At 40.8% G+C, this 14049-nt stretch overlaps 5 protein-coding genes across 5 annotated transcripts; 2 read left to right on the top strand and 3 right to left on the bottom strand.

Moving 5' to 3' along the window:
* On the bottom strand, window positions 1-404 carry JH06_3820 (prohibitin; the record flags this gene model as incomplete). Its single annotated transcript, XM_014670481.1, has 4 exons — window positions 1-108; window positions 141-238; window positions 276-348; window positions 384-404. Coding segments are annotated over 4 exons (300 nt in total), but the record flags the coding sequence as incomplete, so codon positions are not given.
* Window positions 405-1407: 1003 nt separating this feature from the next.
* Window positions 1408-10071, top strand: JH06_3819 (protein SSUH2-like protein; the record flags this gene model as incomplete). The annotated part of the gene is made up of 8 exons (XM_014670480.1): window positions 1408-1436; window positions 1683-1744; window positions 1774-1908; window positions 1939-2006; window positions 2036-9030; window positions 9088-9496; window positions 9526-9705; window positions 9736-10071. The coding sequence occupies 8 exons, from the start codon at window positions 1408-1410 to the stop codon at window positions 10069-10071; spliced, it is 8214 nt and encodes a 2737-aa protein (XP_014525966.1).
* Window positions 10072-10148: 77 nt separating this feature from the next.
* Window positions 10149-10712, top strand: JH06_3818 (methyltransferase-like protein; the record flags this gene model as incomplete). Its single annotated transcript, XM_014670479.1, is given in 4 exon segments — window positions 10149-10222; window positions 10253-10332; window positions 10427-10544; window positions 10556-10712. The coding sequence occupies 4 exon segments, from the start codon at window positions 10149-10151 to the stop codon at window positions 10710-10712; spliced, it is 429 nt and encodes a 142-aa protein (XP_014525965.1).
* Window positions 10713-11212: 500 nt separating this feature from the next.
* On the bottom strand, window positions 11213-12390 carry JH06_3817 (beta galactosyltransferase; the record flags this gene model as incomplete). Its single annotated transcript, XM_014670478.1, has 2 exons — window positions 11213-12210; window positions 12243-12390. 2 exons carry the CDS (start codon window positions 12388-12390, stop codon window positions 11213-11215), a joined length of 1146 nt encoding a protein of 381 aa, XP_014525964.1.
* A 319-nt stretch (window positions 12391-12709) lies between these two features.
* JH06_3816 (tRNA-dihydrouridinesynthase) lies at window positions 12710-13752 on the bottom strand (the record flags this gene model as incomplete). Its single annotated transcript, XM_014670477.1, has 6 exons — window positions 12710-12829; window positions 12859-13107; window positions 13138-13329; window positions 13361-13453; window positions 13485-13643; window positions 13675-13752. The coding sequence occupies 6 exons, from the start codon at window positions 13750-13752 to the stop codon at window positions 12710-12712; spliced, it is 891 nt and encodes a 296-aa protein (XP_014525963.1).
* Between the last annotated feature and the right edge of the window lie 297 nt (window positions 13753-14049).

Genomic DNA, 14049 nt, shown 5'->3' with positions numbered 1-14049 from the left:
AGGATGTGTCAACACTCGAAGAGAAATGCCCACTGTCTGCAAATCCTTTGTACCAGTCTCTGTAGAAATCTCACGGGGAGTGGTACGAATATCATAAATGTAAGGGTACTATACACTTCACCAAATCAACCATTTCCTACCTGAATCAGAGGAATTCGGAAATGAGTTCCCTCAGCAACTGTTTTAGGCAACACTCCACGGAAACGATCGAAGATGACGGCTCGTTCGCCTCCATCAACTACAATGATTACATTTCAAGTATAACCAAAATCTACCATCGTAAATACACTGATCGAAACAGACCAAACCGGCTCCAATACCAATGGACCATTTTGCCACCTTTGTTAACTAGGATTCATCGTAGAATATTCAAACAATCCTACCATACGAGCAGCTTCTGCCATTCTATTCCTGTATCCAAATCAATGAGATATCTCAGTGGTCAGAGTATGACAGAGACGTTGGTTAATGAATACGAATATCGAATAATGGAAAGAAGAGCTCATTAGTGGTGATTAACAAACAATGTGGTCTATGTGGTATTGATAACTTCAAGAAACTGGAAATGGATAATAGACACTGTTATAGAACAAAGAGATGGGATTGTTTCCGAGACCCGCGGTTTTTGAAGTGAACTCTCAGCCATGAAACCAGGATGTTGCATACTAATAATCAATCTCTTTAGCTTAAAAACACACTATCTGTGATAAGAGGGTTGGATATTGTTCATGAAGACATTTTATATCTAGGTAAACCACTCATGGGTAATTCTTTGTCCTCAGATGATTTCAAGTGTATTGGAGGAGAAACGTGGTACAAGGTATTTCACTGGAATTGGATGCGTGATTATCTCGTAGGAACGTTGCTCCAAGAACTTTCTTGTCACAGTAACAGCGAAACTCTTTGGAGATAATCCTGTTATTCCCGATGTGTTTCGGGAGAATGAGTCTATCCGCTTTTCAAGAGTTCAGAATGTCCGTCTGTCGGAAAGTCTTCGGAAGATATGTATGGATGTATTGGATTTGATTAGACAAAGATTTGGATAATATCCGGAATTATGCTCTGAAGAGTGCTGCAGGTGTGTTGCATGCCGAAGACACACTAGGATTGGAGACTGTCCATCTTCAGGAACTGTCTGTCATTGTCAATACAACGAGCTCATTTGAGGAATTCTTTATTCGTCGTAATGCTTTGGTAATCTTCCTTCACCGGTATGGATTTCTCTAATAATTCATCGGCAGTATTCTTCGTTCTGCACAGATTAACGGTGCATCCTTACGACCTGCCTTACCAGGATCATGTTCTTTCTGTACATGCAAGTGATTTATGTTCATACAATGTGATTCATAGTCGTAATCCTCATCTCGAGTATTGCCCTCTTCATGATATTCTCGATGATGAGAAGAAATGTACTTCTGTACTTGTGATATGATCTAGTCCTTTTTCTGCCCCTTCAAGCAAATATGCGAGTACAGCGAGGTCCGGACTGGCAATGGTCAGATCAAGATGGAGGCATGGGACATCAAGGTACTGTGTTGATGGTAAAGGAGTGGAAGTCGACTCCTAGAGCTGCTGTCCGTATCAAATGGGATGATAATGGAACGGACAATACATATCGTTATGGAGGAGAGAATTGTTATGATGTGGTTCTGTTGACTTTTGCTTCATTTCTTCATATATAGTACAAATCCAGTATCTCATAAGGATTACCGTCCTCTTCAAGGTGTGGAGTATCCTTCATGCAGTACTTTGTATGAAATGATTCTTATCTAGTCTCATGGTCTCGTTATTGCAATGCTTATCTAGGAAGTGGATTGGCGAAGTCACGTAGTCTCTTCCATGCTAAGATCGGAAAGCAACGTCTTCAATTGATGTTACCATCCTTCGATCTGGATAGTGTTAATGATGGTAGGATTATGTGATGATTCTGAGTATAAGATGGTTTTGTACTTCAAGCAGTAGAAGTGATTCAGGAAGTATTGGATCTAGCTATGCAGGATGTCAATGTAAGTACATGGATCCTCTTTTAGTCTAGGATTTCTTTGATGAGAGACGATCAAACCGATCATTTGAGCGAGGAATGTGTTCTCAAGCTGCCCGTCTTGATGTTTTGTTCCCATTCCAGATTTATCTCTTTTCTCAAGTCCAAGGAGATCTCGAACATACTCGCACAGAAACAAATATTTTGGCGAAATACCTAGAAATGATTTACGTTCGATCTACAAGTCTGATTAGGAAGGCTGAACAGTGTTTTCTCAATCATCGTCAGTCTCTTGATGAGATTCTCCGAGCTCTTCAGAGTTCTCTTCTGCATCAGTTAGTACCATTTATCATGACTTGCTTGTATGTGGGTTCACTGGATGATGATATCATGATTGCAGCTGATAACCAGATCAGTGAAATGGTCCAGTTGTGGACTCACTTCTTAACAGTTGCTCATTTGAATCATGACAACATGGAGAATGATAATTGTCTGCAAACGGCTCTCTTCAGTAAGACTTATTGTTCTGTTCCTTCTTCAAACACTGCATGGTACTTTGCTTTGCTTTATATTCTTGTTGCTGCTGACTCTCGATACATCACTGGTCTAGCCCCTGCTGTGATTCCTCTCACATCTCAGGATGAGCTTCTTCTGGTGTGGGCTCGTTCTTACATTCTCTCTGGAGGTCTAGCAGCGGATGTGAATACAGTAGAAGGCCGTTCATTCTTATACTCTTTGTATACATGTCGAGATTCTATGTGGAAGGTTCTATTCACATGGATGGAATGTCATTATCGTGAAGCTATGTGGAAGAGTCGGCTCTATCGTAATACACAATTGGAATTCCGACTGTTTATTGTTCTGGTTCATCTTTCTCGGCTGTCATCTGTTCTGCAAACAATCTATCAGAAGCTTCAGACTACAGATCCAACACTTATTCCTGTACCCGAAGAACTGGGCACTATCTGGAGAGGAGTTCTAAGTATCCGAGAACATCTCCGTGCCAAGAAACAAGAATTCCAGATCACAAAAGATTTGAAGGGAATGCAGCGAAGTACTTCATTCACAATGAATCGACGAGCTGCTCGTTCATTAGCATCTCTATTATCAGAGAGTGAGAGTGATAGTGAAGAGATCAAGTTGGATTCAAGTACATATCTGAGCAATGATAAGCTTTCTCTTCCTAACAATAGTGTTTCGAGTGATAATGAGTCACATCCACGTGAAGGAGACACAATTGATATTTATCGTTCTCAATCTGATGTCTCTCAAAACAATCCCGCTCATTCTGACCTAACTCATTCGTATGCTACCACTGAGGCTTCTCAAACTGTGGAAGCAGAGTATTCTGAGTTTGATCCAGAATTGGCTGAGTCTTTCAAATCACTTCGAGACATTGAAAAGAACTATGGAGATAAACTAGACTTGCTTATGAATATGAACCAGCCAGTAGATGTAACTACTCATGAACTGGCTTATCAGTATCCTAATGACAATCCTGATGTTCCTTTCACTCGCAAAACGATTAGTAATATGGCTCCTCCAGAAGTGGGATTGGATGACCTTCCTGAATCTATCACAGAGACTATTGTTCAATCTGTTCATGCTTTCCTACTGAATACGCCTTCTTTGAGTGCTGAGGATGTTGAGAATCATCTTAAAGAATGTATAAAAAGTGCTGAGGATCGTGCTCAAGCCTATACAGACTCTATTGAGATCCTTACACAATTGAACGCATTCCCACAGGCGTCCCGACTCTATCTTCTGGGTGTTCAGTCCGCTCTCATCTCCACGCCCAATGCTGCTACCTATCGCTCTCGATTATCCCAGTTCTCTCCATTCACAAATAGTTTGGATGAGATCCAAATGGCTGATTTCATGGCGAATATTAACGGAGTGGGGCAAGAATATGTGAAGCAAATTAACAACAATATCCTTGCTTTCTGTCGATTCCTGATGAATCTCTGTGAGGATTGTGTGAACCAGATGCGTTGGAGACTTGGAACAACGGTTCTATGGATTCTCTCCTGCGACTTTAACAACACTCTAATTTACAATCCCTTCTACTTGCAGTTACCTGCCTTCTACCAGAGACAACTAAAGAAATTATCAAGCATGATTGGTCAAGATGTTATGATCACTGCAGGACCATATTGGGATGCAAACTGTCAACGTATTCCCACGAATGAATATGTTGTTCGTGGCAAGGATGGGAATCCGTTTGTGGATAGTAATGGAGATCGTATGGAGAGTAGCGTATTTAGCCACAGTGCGGCCTCGACTCCTCGTTCTGAGCCTGAGCGATTCTTGACACCTCCTCCTCCATCTACTGAAGTTCGTCCCACGTTGTCAAGCAATGCACGGATACCCACTCCTGAGATGCGACTTGGGAATGGTCGGGGTGGTCTTTCGGTTTCATCTGCATTGAGTTCATTGAAGAGTTCAGTGAAAGCAGCCGGTCTCACTCGCAGTAGCAGTACCTCTCCTGCAGCATCATCCCACTCTCTGACCACGTCTCCAGAGCCTCGCAAACGAGTACCGATTGGAGATCCTACCTATGGATGCTTCTCGACAGCTGTATTTGCCCTTGCAAACTCCCTTCGAATCAGTTACGGTCTGTTAATCATTCGTCAGTTTTATGATCATCAATTGAAGTTGAAACAGTCGCGACCCCAGCATATGAATACACGAACATGGTCGTTGGATGATGTGTTTATGGTCTTTGGGTATGATTCGCCTCGGTATTTCCAGTGTACGCGAGGAATGTTTAATGAGTTTATGGAGTACTTTCAATATCTGTTGGCCTCTTTTGAACGGCGTTGTCGTGGTTGGAAACCATTTGGATTGAGTGTGGAAACAGATCGCAAGCGGAGTCGGCATGGATGTTTCCGTGATATTGAGAGCAGTGGAGATAGTTGTGACAATGATGGAGTATGCCCCGAACGAGGTGATTTACTGGTTTCAAGTGGAGAGAGTCTTCTATCTTATTATCTCTCCCTTATCACATGGGTTCTCAATACCTATATTGGTGGAATGATTGATTGGCAACTTTACGGAGACACTATCTGGCAACTGATGTACGGATCACCTCGTCTACGTAAGCTTGCTGTTGTCTGCTTGCAATCCATCGTCCCCTACACAGACTATCTCCCTTCAATGCTCGATGATAAGAATTTGTATACATTCCTCTTCTCAAAGAAGGAAGTGGAGAAAATGCCATCCGAAATAAGCAATGTGTTAAGTCGACGGAACAGTCCAAGCAATGCGTTCTTGAATGATGAAGAGGAAGATGAAGAGAGTCATGATGAAGAGGATCCAGGAGAGAATTATGATTATACTGCTGACTTCCATGAAGTAGATCCTCGTTCAATGACAATAGAAGAGAAAGAACAAGCATTTATCTACTATCTCCTTCATCTCTGTGTTCATGATGACTTCTGTTTCGGAGCTATGACAGAAGAACGTTTGGCATGTGCTCAATGTTGTCCTTTCTTTCCTTATATCTATCAGCGTTTGTCTACAGAAATTGTGGAGGAGGAAGATGCTTCAGGAAGACAAGTGAATAAGCATCGTCTATTGTATCCCAATCCTCCTTCGCTTCAACCCAAATCCTTGAAGACACGTTGCAAAATGTTGATTCGACCTGAAGGATATGGTGCAAGTCATTGTAATCTTGTCGTAGCTGAAGAAGTGGTCTATTTATTGCGAACTATGTTAGAAAGTAAGCGTTGGAAGGATCTCATTCTGGATATCTTTGAGGTGATTCTAGAACGCGTAGCAGATCAGATTGCTATTGAGAAGAAGTATATGGAGACAACTCATAATGAAAAGCGAAGTGAGAATAAGGAACGTGAACGTATTGTGTGGTATTCTATGGGTTCTGCTGTATTGAAAGTAATGGGTTCAATATCTCGTCGTCTGTATGCTGGGTGTCGAGTTCGTGTTCGCCAACAGTTTATGGATCACATTACAGATTTGGATGTGTTAATTCAAACCATCCATCAGTCTTCAGGAACCGGATATGTTATTGACTATAATATTAACTCAGGAGAGGTCTTGGTTCTCTTTGATCAGATGCAAGTACCCAAACTCTTCACGATTTATACGTTGGATGTTGTGGATAAAGTCTCTCCACCTGCTGACCTATCAAATGAAACTCGAGATTTCTTGATCACACATGTCCAGCGTGTGATCATCAATTTGGAATATCCAGATGAGTTATTTGAACTTCCTAGTGATGATCGTGATTCTCATGATCAACCGTTTGATATTGTGGAATTGCAAAATCTTGTTCTTGAACAGAATGCTATTTATGTGTTCCATCAGTTAATGATTTCATTCCCTGAAAGTGTTCGTCTGCTCTCAAAGGAGTTTATCTCTGTCATGCTTGCTCTTGCTCTCAAGCCATCTCCTGCTAAAGGAATATTTGGAACAGAGTTCATACGTTATTGCTTCAATCATCTGGCTGAACAACTAATTGATACTTATCCTGGATGTCCTCATCTCTACAAGGCCAATTCATCCACTCCTCGGCAGACTCCTCTGATTGATAGTAATGCAGGGCCAGAAAAGGCAATCACTGAACCTTCCTTCGAGATCTATCAGCAGTTTGAACCTAATCGATTGAAGCGAGCTCAGAAGCTACAGGAGGTGTTAGGTCAACCATTGCTTGTGATCTACAAGGCGTTACGTTTGTTTCATGATGATGAAACTACTGTAGTGAATTACCTTCTGGAGCATAGTGTTTCAACAAGTACGGATGCTACTGTCGTTGCGCAGCATGTGAACACACTAGTGCATCAAGATGATACCGCTGCCATATTTGATTTTGATTGTCCTCGCAGTTCTCCTCTCTTCAGTGGTCAGAGTGTTCGTAATATCATGGCAAAGAAGACGCAAATCATGCATTCCGTTCCATATTTCGCTCAACTGGAACCTGCAACTCCAAAGAACATTCAAGGAGCTTTGAACACTATTGCATCCAAACGGACATCGCAGTTAGATGTGGTCTATCCTGTCGATCCAACTGGTGTTGTTACGAAGGTCCAGGATATGCATGTAACATTGACAATGCTGGATACTAACAGTGGAATTAGTAAGCAAGTCACCTATCCTTATACTGACATTGTGTTCCATAAACGGCGTTTCGGTAATGCATTTACATCTGTATCTGCATTACGTCGAATGACAGCTCGTATTTGTTTGAATCTAGATCTTCGTCTCCTTCGTGAACTAATAATCACACTTCTATATCTATTCCAGAAGAAAGGAATTAACATATTCACAGAGTATGATGTGAAGCCTCAGGATATCGTTTCATTTACAAAGTTGATTCATGTATTTTATAGTACGATTGCTAGCAAGTCGTATATGTCTGGAATAACACATATCACTCCTCATTCGGCTCTTACGTATATTCTGAAGCAGACGTTGATAATGATGATCAAACAGGAATCAACTCCACTTCTTCTAGCAGAATTCATGAAAGGATGCTGGTGTTCATCTCCATTTGGTTCTCTAATTCATCCATTAGGAACTGTTCGTTATTACGTGGAGTCTCTTCATCCATATTACAAGATGGGAAAGTATTATGATAAGATTATCATACCAAAGGCTCAGGCTTTACGAATCCTGTTTGATGATCGGTGTATGCTTCAATGTGACCAAGCTTTCATAACATTTTATCGAGATAGTTCCTATTCGCATGTGATAGGTCGATATACAGGTTCTTTTGATCGATTCTCTACACTTCATATTCAGGGGAATGCTATTTACTATTGTTTTGAGGCTATGCAGGATAATAACACATGCTGGGGATATGGCTTCGCTGTAGAACCATTAACTGGTCTTTCTTGGTCCAACGACATGCAGGCTATGAGTGGAGGATGTTTTGATTGGATTAATTGGGAGTTGGAGTTACTGTTGGATGTAGGAGCAGAGTATTCTCTTCAAGCTCCGGAGTATTTCAACAATGTGGTGGCGACCATCATTAAGTATATATGTACGTATGGAGCTCCTTACAAATCTCGTGCTGTTGAGTTACTATTGCGTCTCTTGTCAGAACCTCAGTTATACCCACTAACGCATCTTCCAGACATTTCTGGCATTCAACGGAATGTATATCGTTACATGCGTTTGGTGAAGACCAGCAAGGTACCTCCAGAGATTCGACTGATGTTGGAAATGTGTATTTCTTTTGAGTTATACGATGAATTGGTTCAGTTGAAGATGACTGATGAGTCCTCTACTTTGTTACCTCCTTTCAATCCAGATCCTCCTCAAGTAGTATTGAATGATGATCGAGCTGCTCTTCGTGATGTTCACAGACTGGCTCGTAATCTCTACTATGGTTCATTGCCGGATGCTTCTTATCTTCGCTATGTATGTCAGTCAATGAATGGAGAATGGACAGAGGAGTATTATCGTGAGCTTGCTGATGCAATGAGACGATTCGATCATCCTCAAGACGCTCAATTAATGAACTTGTTCCATCAGAAGTGTGTCGTTCAGAAAGTCCAACCATCATCATATGATATTGGCAGTTTCTTCCTCACACAAGAGGATTACATTCGATTCAACAGTCTTAATGCTTTCACGAGTATGGAACTCCGCCAACGTCTGACACTGATTCGTCTGTTGAATAGACAGTTAAGTTCGGTCATTCAGTACATTGACCTGATGGATATGGCTCAGGAGAATCGCTTGGGAGCTATCCTTTGTGCCATGTCAGAGTATATCGATCCGGCTACTAAAGAGAGTGTCTTAGAATTATCAATCAAGGAAACACAGTATGATCCGAAGGATTCAAGACCTGTTATCATTTTAGACTCAATGAGAACATATGAAGATCCCGATGATTCCACACAAAGAGCGCCAATTTTGTTCAATGAGTCCATCACGAAGAATGCATTCACTAGTCAGTGTACATTTGCTCAGATGTTCCGTGAAGTGATGAAGATTGATACCAACATTCTGCGTTCACCACTGGATAAGCGTGATCGATTGTTTGCAGTGAAGTACAAGGGAGAACAAGGATTAGACTTTGGTGGGTTGTATCGAGATACAATTGAACGATGGTAAGGAAGGAAGAGGGGAATGAGTTGTAGTGTGGAAGATCTGTTCAGTGATCGAATTGACTTGTTCTTACCATGTCCTAATTCGCGTGCAGAAGAAGGTATTAATGAGGAGAAGTATCTTCCGAATACGAAATATCGTCATTCATCCGAGGTTATGGATATGTATGTGTTTGTGGGATATCTCATTGGTATCTCCTTACGAACCAAACAACAGTTAGCCTTCGAGTTACCTTCGATGATCTGGAAGTATTTCATTGGATCACAACCCACATTGGAAGATCTAGAGTGTGTGGATACAGATTTTGTGAATCTCTTGAAGACAATCAAGGAGTTTGATGAGGAAGAAGCGGAGGAGTCGTTCTATGATACATTTGGGCTCACCTTCTCGGTGAGTGACTTGGCTGGGAATGACGTGGAGTTGATTCCTGGAGGTGTGGATGTATGTGTGTGAGTGGTGATTTAGTGTAGATTCCTGTGATGTATGAGACAGCTGAGAAGTGGAGTGAGTTGGCATTGGAGTTCAAAGTGAATGAGTTCAAACAGGCTTCAGAAGCAATCTCATGTGGAATCCAAGCGCTGGTTCCTCAGCGTTCAATTGCTCTGTTTACATGGGATCAATTGGAGCGTGCTGTTTGTGGTGAGCCTGAAGTGGGATAACTTGCTCAGAGTGATTGATAGATTGATATTGAGGATCTGAAGCAGCATACTATATATTCCAACTGGACAGAACAGCATCCTGTTGTGAAGCGGTTCTGGAAAGTGATGGAAGGTTTAGACAACAAGGACCGTAGTCAGTTCTTGCGATTTACATGGGGCAGATCGAGATTACCGCATAAGGATAACTGGCCAAGACCGTTCAAGCTTTGTGCTAGGAACTATGGAGATGACATGCTCCCCCTTGCACATACATGTTTCTTTGAGTTGGAGTTACCACAGTACTCCAGTGAGAAGATTATGCGTGAACGCTTGCTGATTGCCATTCATTATGGAGCTAGTGAGTTTATGCTTCGGTAGCAGTGGCTTTCGATTAGCTTTGCTTCTCTTTGTTTTGTTTGTCTCTTCCGATATTGTTTGTGACATACATTTGTAGAATGAATACGGACAATCCTGAATTGCCTCCTGAAGACTATAGAGAGTATGCAAATACGGATTATTGGGAAGAAAGGTTTGTTTTGTTGGGATAATCGGATTGTAGGTATAAAAAGTGTCCAAATGATGAGTTTGAATGGTACTATGATTACGAAAGTTTGGCTTCCATTTTTGAAGATCATATCAGTAAAAATGCTAAGATATCCATCTAGCTGAATTCTATTGTTCCTTTACATTCAGATCCTTGTAGTTGGATGTGGTAATTCCAATTTGTGTGAAGACCTGGCATTTCATTATCAGGGACCCATCGAAGGAATTGACATTTCTCCTACGGTTATTGAAGAAATGAAGAAGAAACATCAACAGAAAACTGAGCAGATGTATGTCTTCAATAAGATGTTTATTATAGAGCTTCTGTTGAGTACAAGGTTGTAGATGCAACAAAGATGGACTATGACCATTCATTTGGAGCTGTCATTGATAAGGGTACTTTAGATGCTCTGAATTGTGGTGAATTCAAAATAGTGGAGGACTTTGTAACCTGCATGGAATATCCATTCGATTAGCAGAATCAGGTTCCTTAATTCTACTGACGCCTTGGATGAGGGATCCTTGATCCTTGTTTCTCAAATCTCGCGAGATGGTCAAATGCAAGAGTTTCTCTCTCGTGTATGTGATTAATACCAGATCCAGTGTAGTTGATTCCTTTGTTTGATTGGAAGTCATACAAGTATTCATCTACGGTAATGGAAAGAGTGAAATATAAAAAATAGATTTATACCATTGGAGAAGATTGTCCTGCTGTGTTTGCGATGTATTTGCGAATGATCAGTAGATACGTTTTCACAAAGAATGGACGGATTTCTGGAGAGCAAGTTGATGTTTCGGAAGATATAAACAATTTTGATGTCAGTATTGTCGATTGTGGAAGTGAGATGGAGGAGGAAGGGAATGATGAGGAGTATGTTGTGGAAAGTGAAGAGAGTGAAGAAGATGACTATATTGTAGAGAGTGATGAAAATGAAGACGAATGAATTGTTTGTTAAGAAACAATTGAGCTAGAAAACTATCGATTCGCAATTTGCCACAAGGCAACAATATCCACAGGAGTGTAGCGATGAGCAGCTGCTAGTTTCTTATATGTCTTTCCATTGTACTTCTTCCACAAGAACTCCATTACACCTCCAGGATAACTCAACAATGTAATATTCGTAATGGATGCAATCTGTCCCAAGAAAACATCATCAAAATAGATGATAGGTCCAATGTGTTCGCAATACTTCACGATCGTTTGAAGTGTATCTCCAGCAATTGTAACAAAACAACCCGATGGGTATGGATCAAAGGTAGAAGCAGGAAAAATGGATTTTGGCATCCAATACCGACTAACGTCAACACGAATAGGTTTATTTCCCTGAACAATGTTTCCTATTAGGGTTTGTTCTCTTCGCTGTAATAAGTAATTATGAATATGTAAACGAGGATTATACCACAAATCGTTATCAGCTCGAACATAGTAAGCAATATTGGGACAGTAATGATACGTCCAATTATAGGTAAGGATGGCTAGAAGAGTGAGATTCATGAAATGATTCTTCATATCGAACTGAATAATGTCATGATACTTCTCATTCTCCTCCCGAATAAGGCGATCGTTTTCTTCATCATCTTCATCATGGCCTGCAAAGAAGAGATGGATCACTTTATGGCCATCAACACTATGAATGTTGCCCCAAGCTTCACGTGTAGCAACACGTTCTACGAACTGACGTGGACCCACAGGGCTTCCAATCACAATATAAACATCATTATCACAAGCATGAGGATTATTCACAATGGTATGATAGGTGTGCGGATACTTCATTGTCATATCCTCAATGAGGTACTTCTTTGGCGCATAAATTCCATCTTTGCTATTGTACAAGAAGCACTTCTTCTCGGGAGTATGGAGAAGACACTCATAAACAGGTTTTGCCTGATTGAAAAGATACTCTCGGACGACATCAGTTCGTTCGTCAATCGACAGCTGTGCGAATTCGGGACTATTCACGAATTTCTTTGCATCTATCCTCTTATAACCAAATAATATTACAAACCATCGAATTGAATTATGTCTACATCAGACTGCACAGAATCGAGAACAATTGTATCAATAACAGGTGAGAGTTTGGAATATACAACAAGTGTAGCTGTGATAAAGACACATGTAATACTAAAAGAAATCAAGAAGAGTTTCTTGTTCATTGCGTAATTGTAAAAACAGAAAGAGCCGAAAGATGGCGCAATTACGCAAAACCTGACTACAAAGAAACAGAATAGTCAACAGATTTCTTTGGGAGCATTTCCTTCTTTTCTTGAGATTCTTTGGACACTTTCCGAAGATGACGATTATACCACGAATCCTCTCTCACTGTACAATCTTTCAGTAGCCATTCATCCCCCCGTTCATGCATCTTATCAGCCAACCGATGGATCAACTCCCTCAATTCCTCTTTCTTCTCAGGAGAGTTGAAATTCATCATGGCTAATTGGGTTCGTTCGTCAGTGAATATCTACACTCAAATCACATTCTGATGGGTACACAGAGAGCACGATAAAGTAATTTAAACATATGAGCCTTAATCTCAGCAGAGAAAGCTGGATACTCCTTTTCAAGATCCAAATATTCATAGCAAATTTCGTCCTATATGAAAAATGAAATGGAATTCTTACAACAGTGAGATTGTGACCATCAGTTGGATCAACCCCATTTACAAATAGAGCAGGATTCTCAAGGATAGCTTCACCAACCATCACTCCATTCACACCAGTCTCCTTTATACAACGTTCAACATCAGAGAGACATGAAATGCCGCCATTAGCAAACACAGGAATAGAGAGAGAATCACGAATCCGTTGAATTGCCTTCCAGTCACATTCACCGACATTATCCTTGTTCTGCTCTTTTGTGCGTCCATGAACCTACTTGTAAGAAATATCATCTATGAGAACAGTAATCAATTGAGCACCCTCCCGTTCCAGCATTTGACATAAAGCAATTGTATCTTTCAATTGCGGTAGGAGACGGATCTTGACAGTGAAGGGGATAGGAACATCGTCACTTCCCAATGCTTTGGCAATTTCTTCGACTCTATCGAAATCAGGAAGCAGAAAGGAACCATAGTGACCCTTTCGAGCAATACCCTATTCATCACCGAAAATCACAACTTCAAACTTGTGGGCATCCAAGATTCAAATCAACGGCATCACATACATTAGAAAACTTGAGTGCCGCCCGTTTCATACAATCAGGGTCATTTCCACAAAGCTATTCATTCACAATTGCATTTCACTATTACTTGAACTGTTAATGGTCGATCCTTCTCACAAGTATGAAACGATCGTTCCACATAGGCATTATCCTCAAACATTACACGAGAGTGATACATTTGCGTATAACATAATTGACATCCATATTTGCGGACTAAAAGACGAAAGGGGAGATCGCATTGCTCCACCTAGAAATTGATTCTACAAATATCAATGTACCATTGGTGCAAGAATATACTTGCTCTTAGTTACTATTTCCTTGAAAGCCTTAATTCTCTCTTCTTTCGTTGATTCCATCGTGATTCCTTCACAAAGCGAACGACCAGATTTAATCGATCACTCTCTCTGCAAAAATGAATGACGTCGAGATCACATCATCCATGAATGGGGATCCCAACACCAACAAAATGACAAAGAACTGTTATTGTTGTGTTAAATCATGGCTATTGGTAGGTATTGACTCGTAAATGACTCTTATCAAAGCAGAATTATGAGCTAGTGATTTGTAACCGATTTTGTAGGCAAGACTCAGAAGAAGATCAACAAGAAGGGAAAGGGAAAGAAGGTGATCGATACAATGGCAAAGAAGGAGTG

The sequence above is a fragment of the Blastocystis sp. subtype 4 genome (genome assembly GCF_000743755.1).
Source record: "Blastocystis sp. subtype 4 strain WR1 chromosome Unknown seqid_0269, whole genome shotgun sequence".
NCBI classification, from domain to species: domain Eukaryota; class Bigyra; order Opalinata; family Blastocystidae; genus Blastocystis; species Blastocystis sp. subtype 4.
Note: the sequence above shows the minus strand (reverse complement) of the source record. Positions and strands in the feature narration are given on the sequence as shown.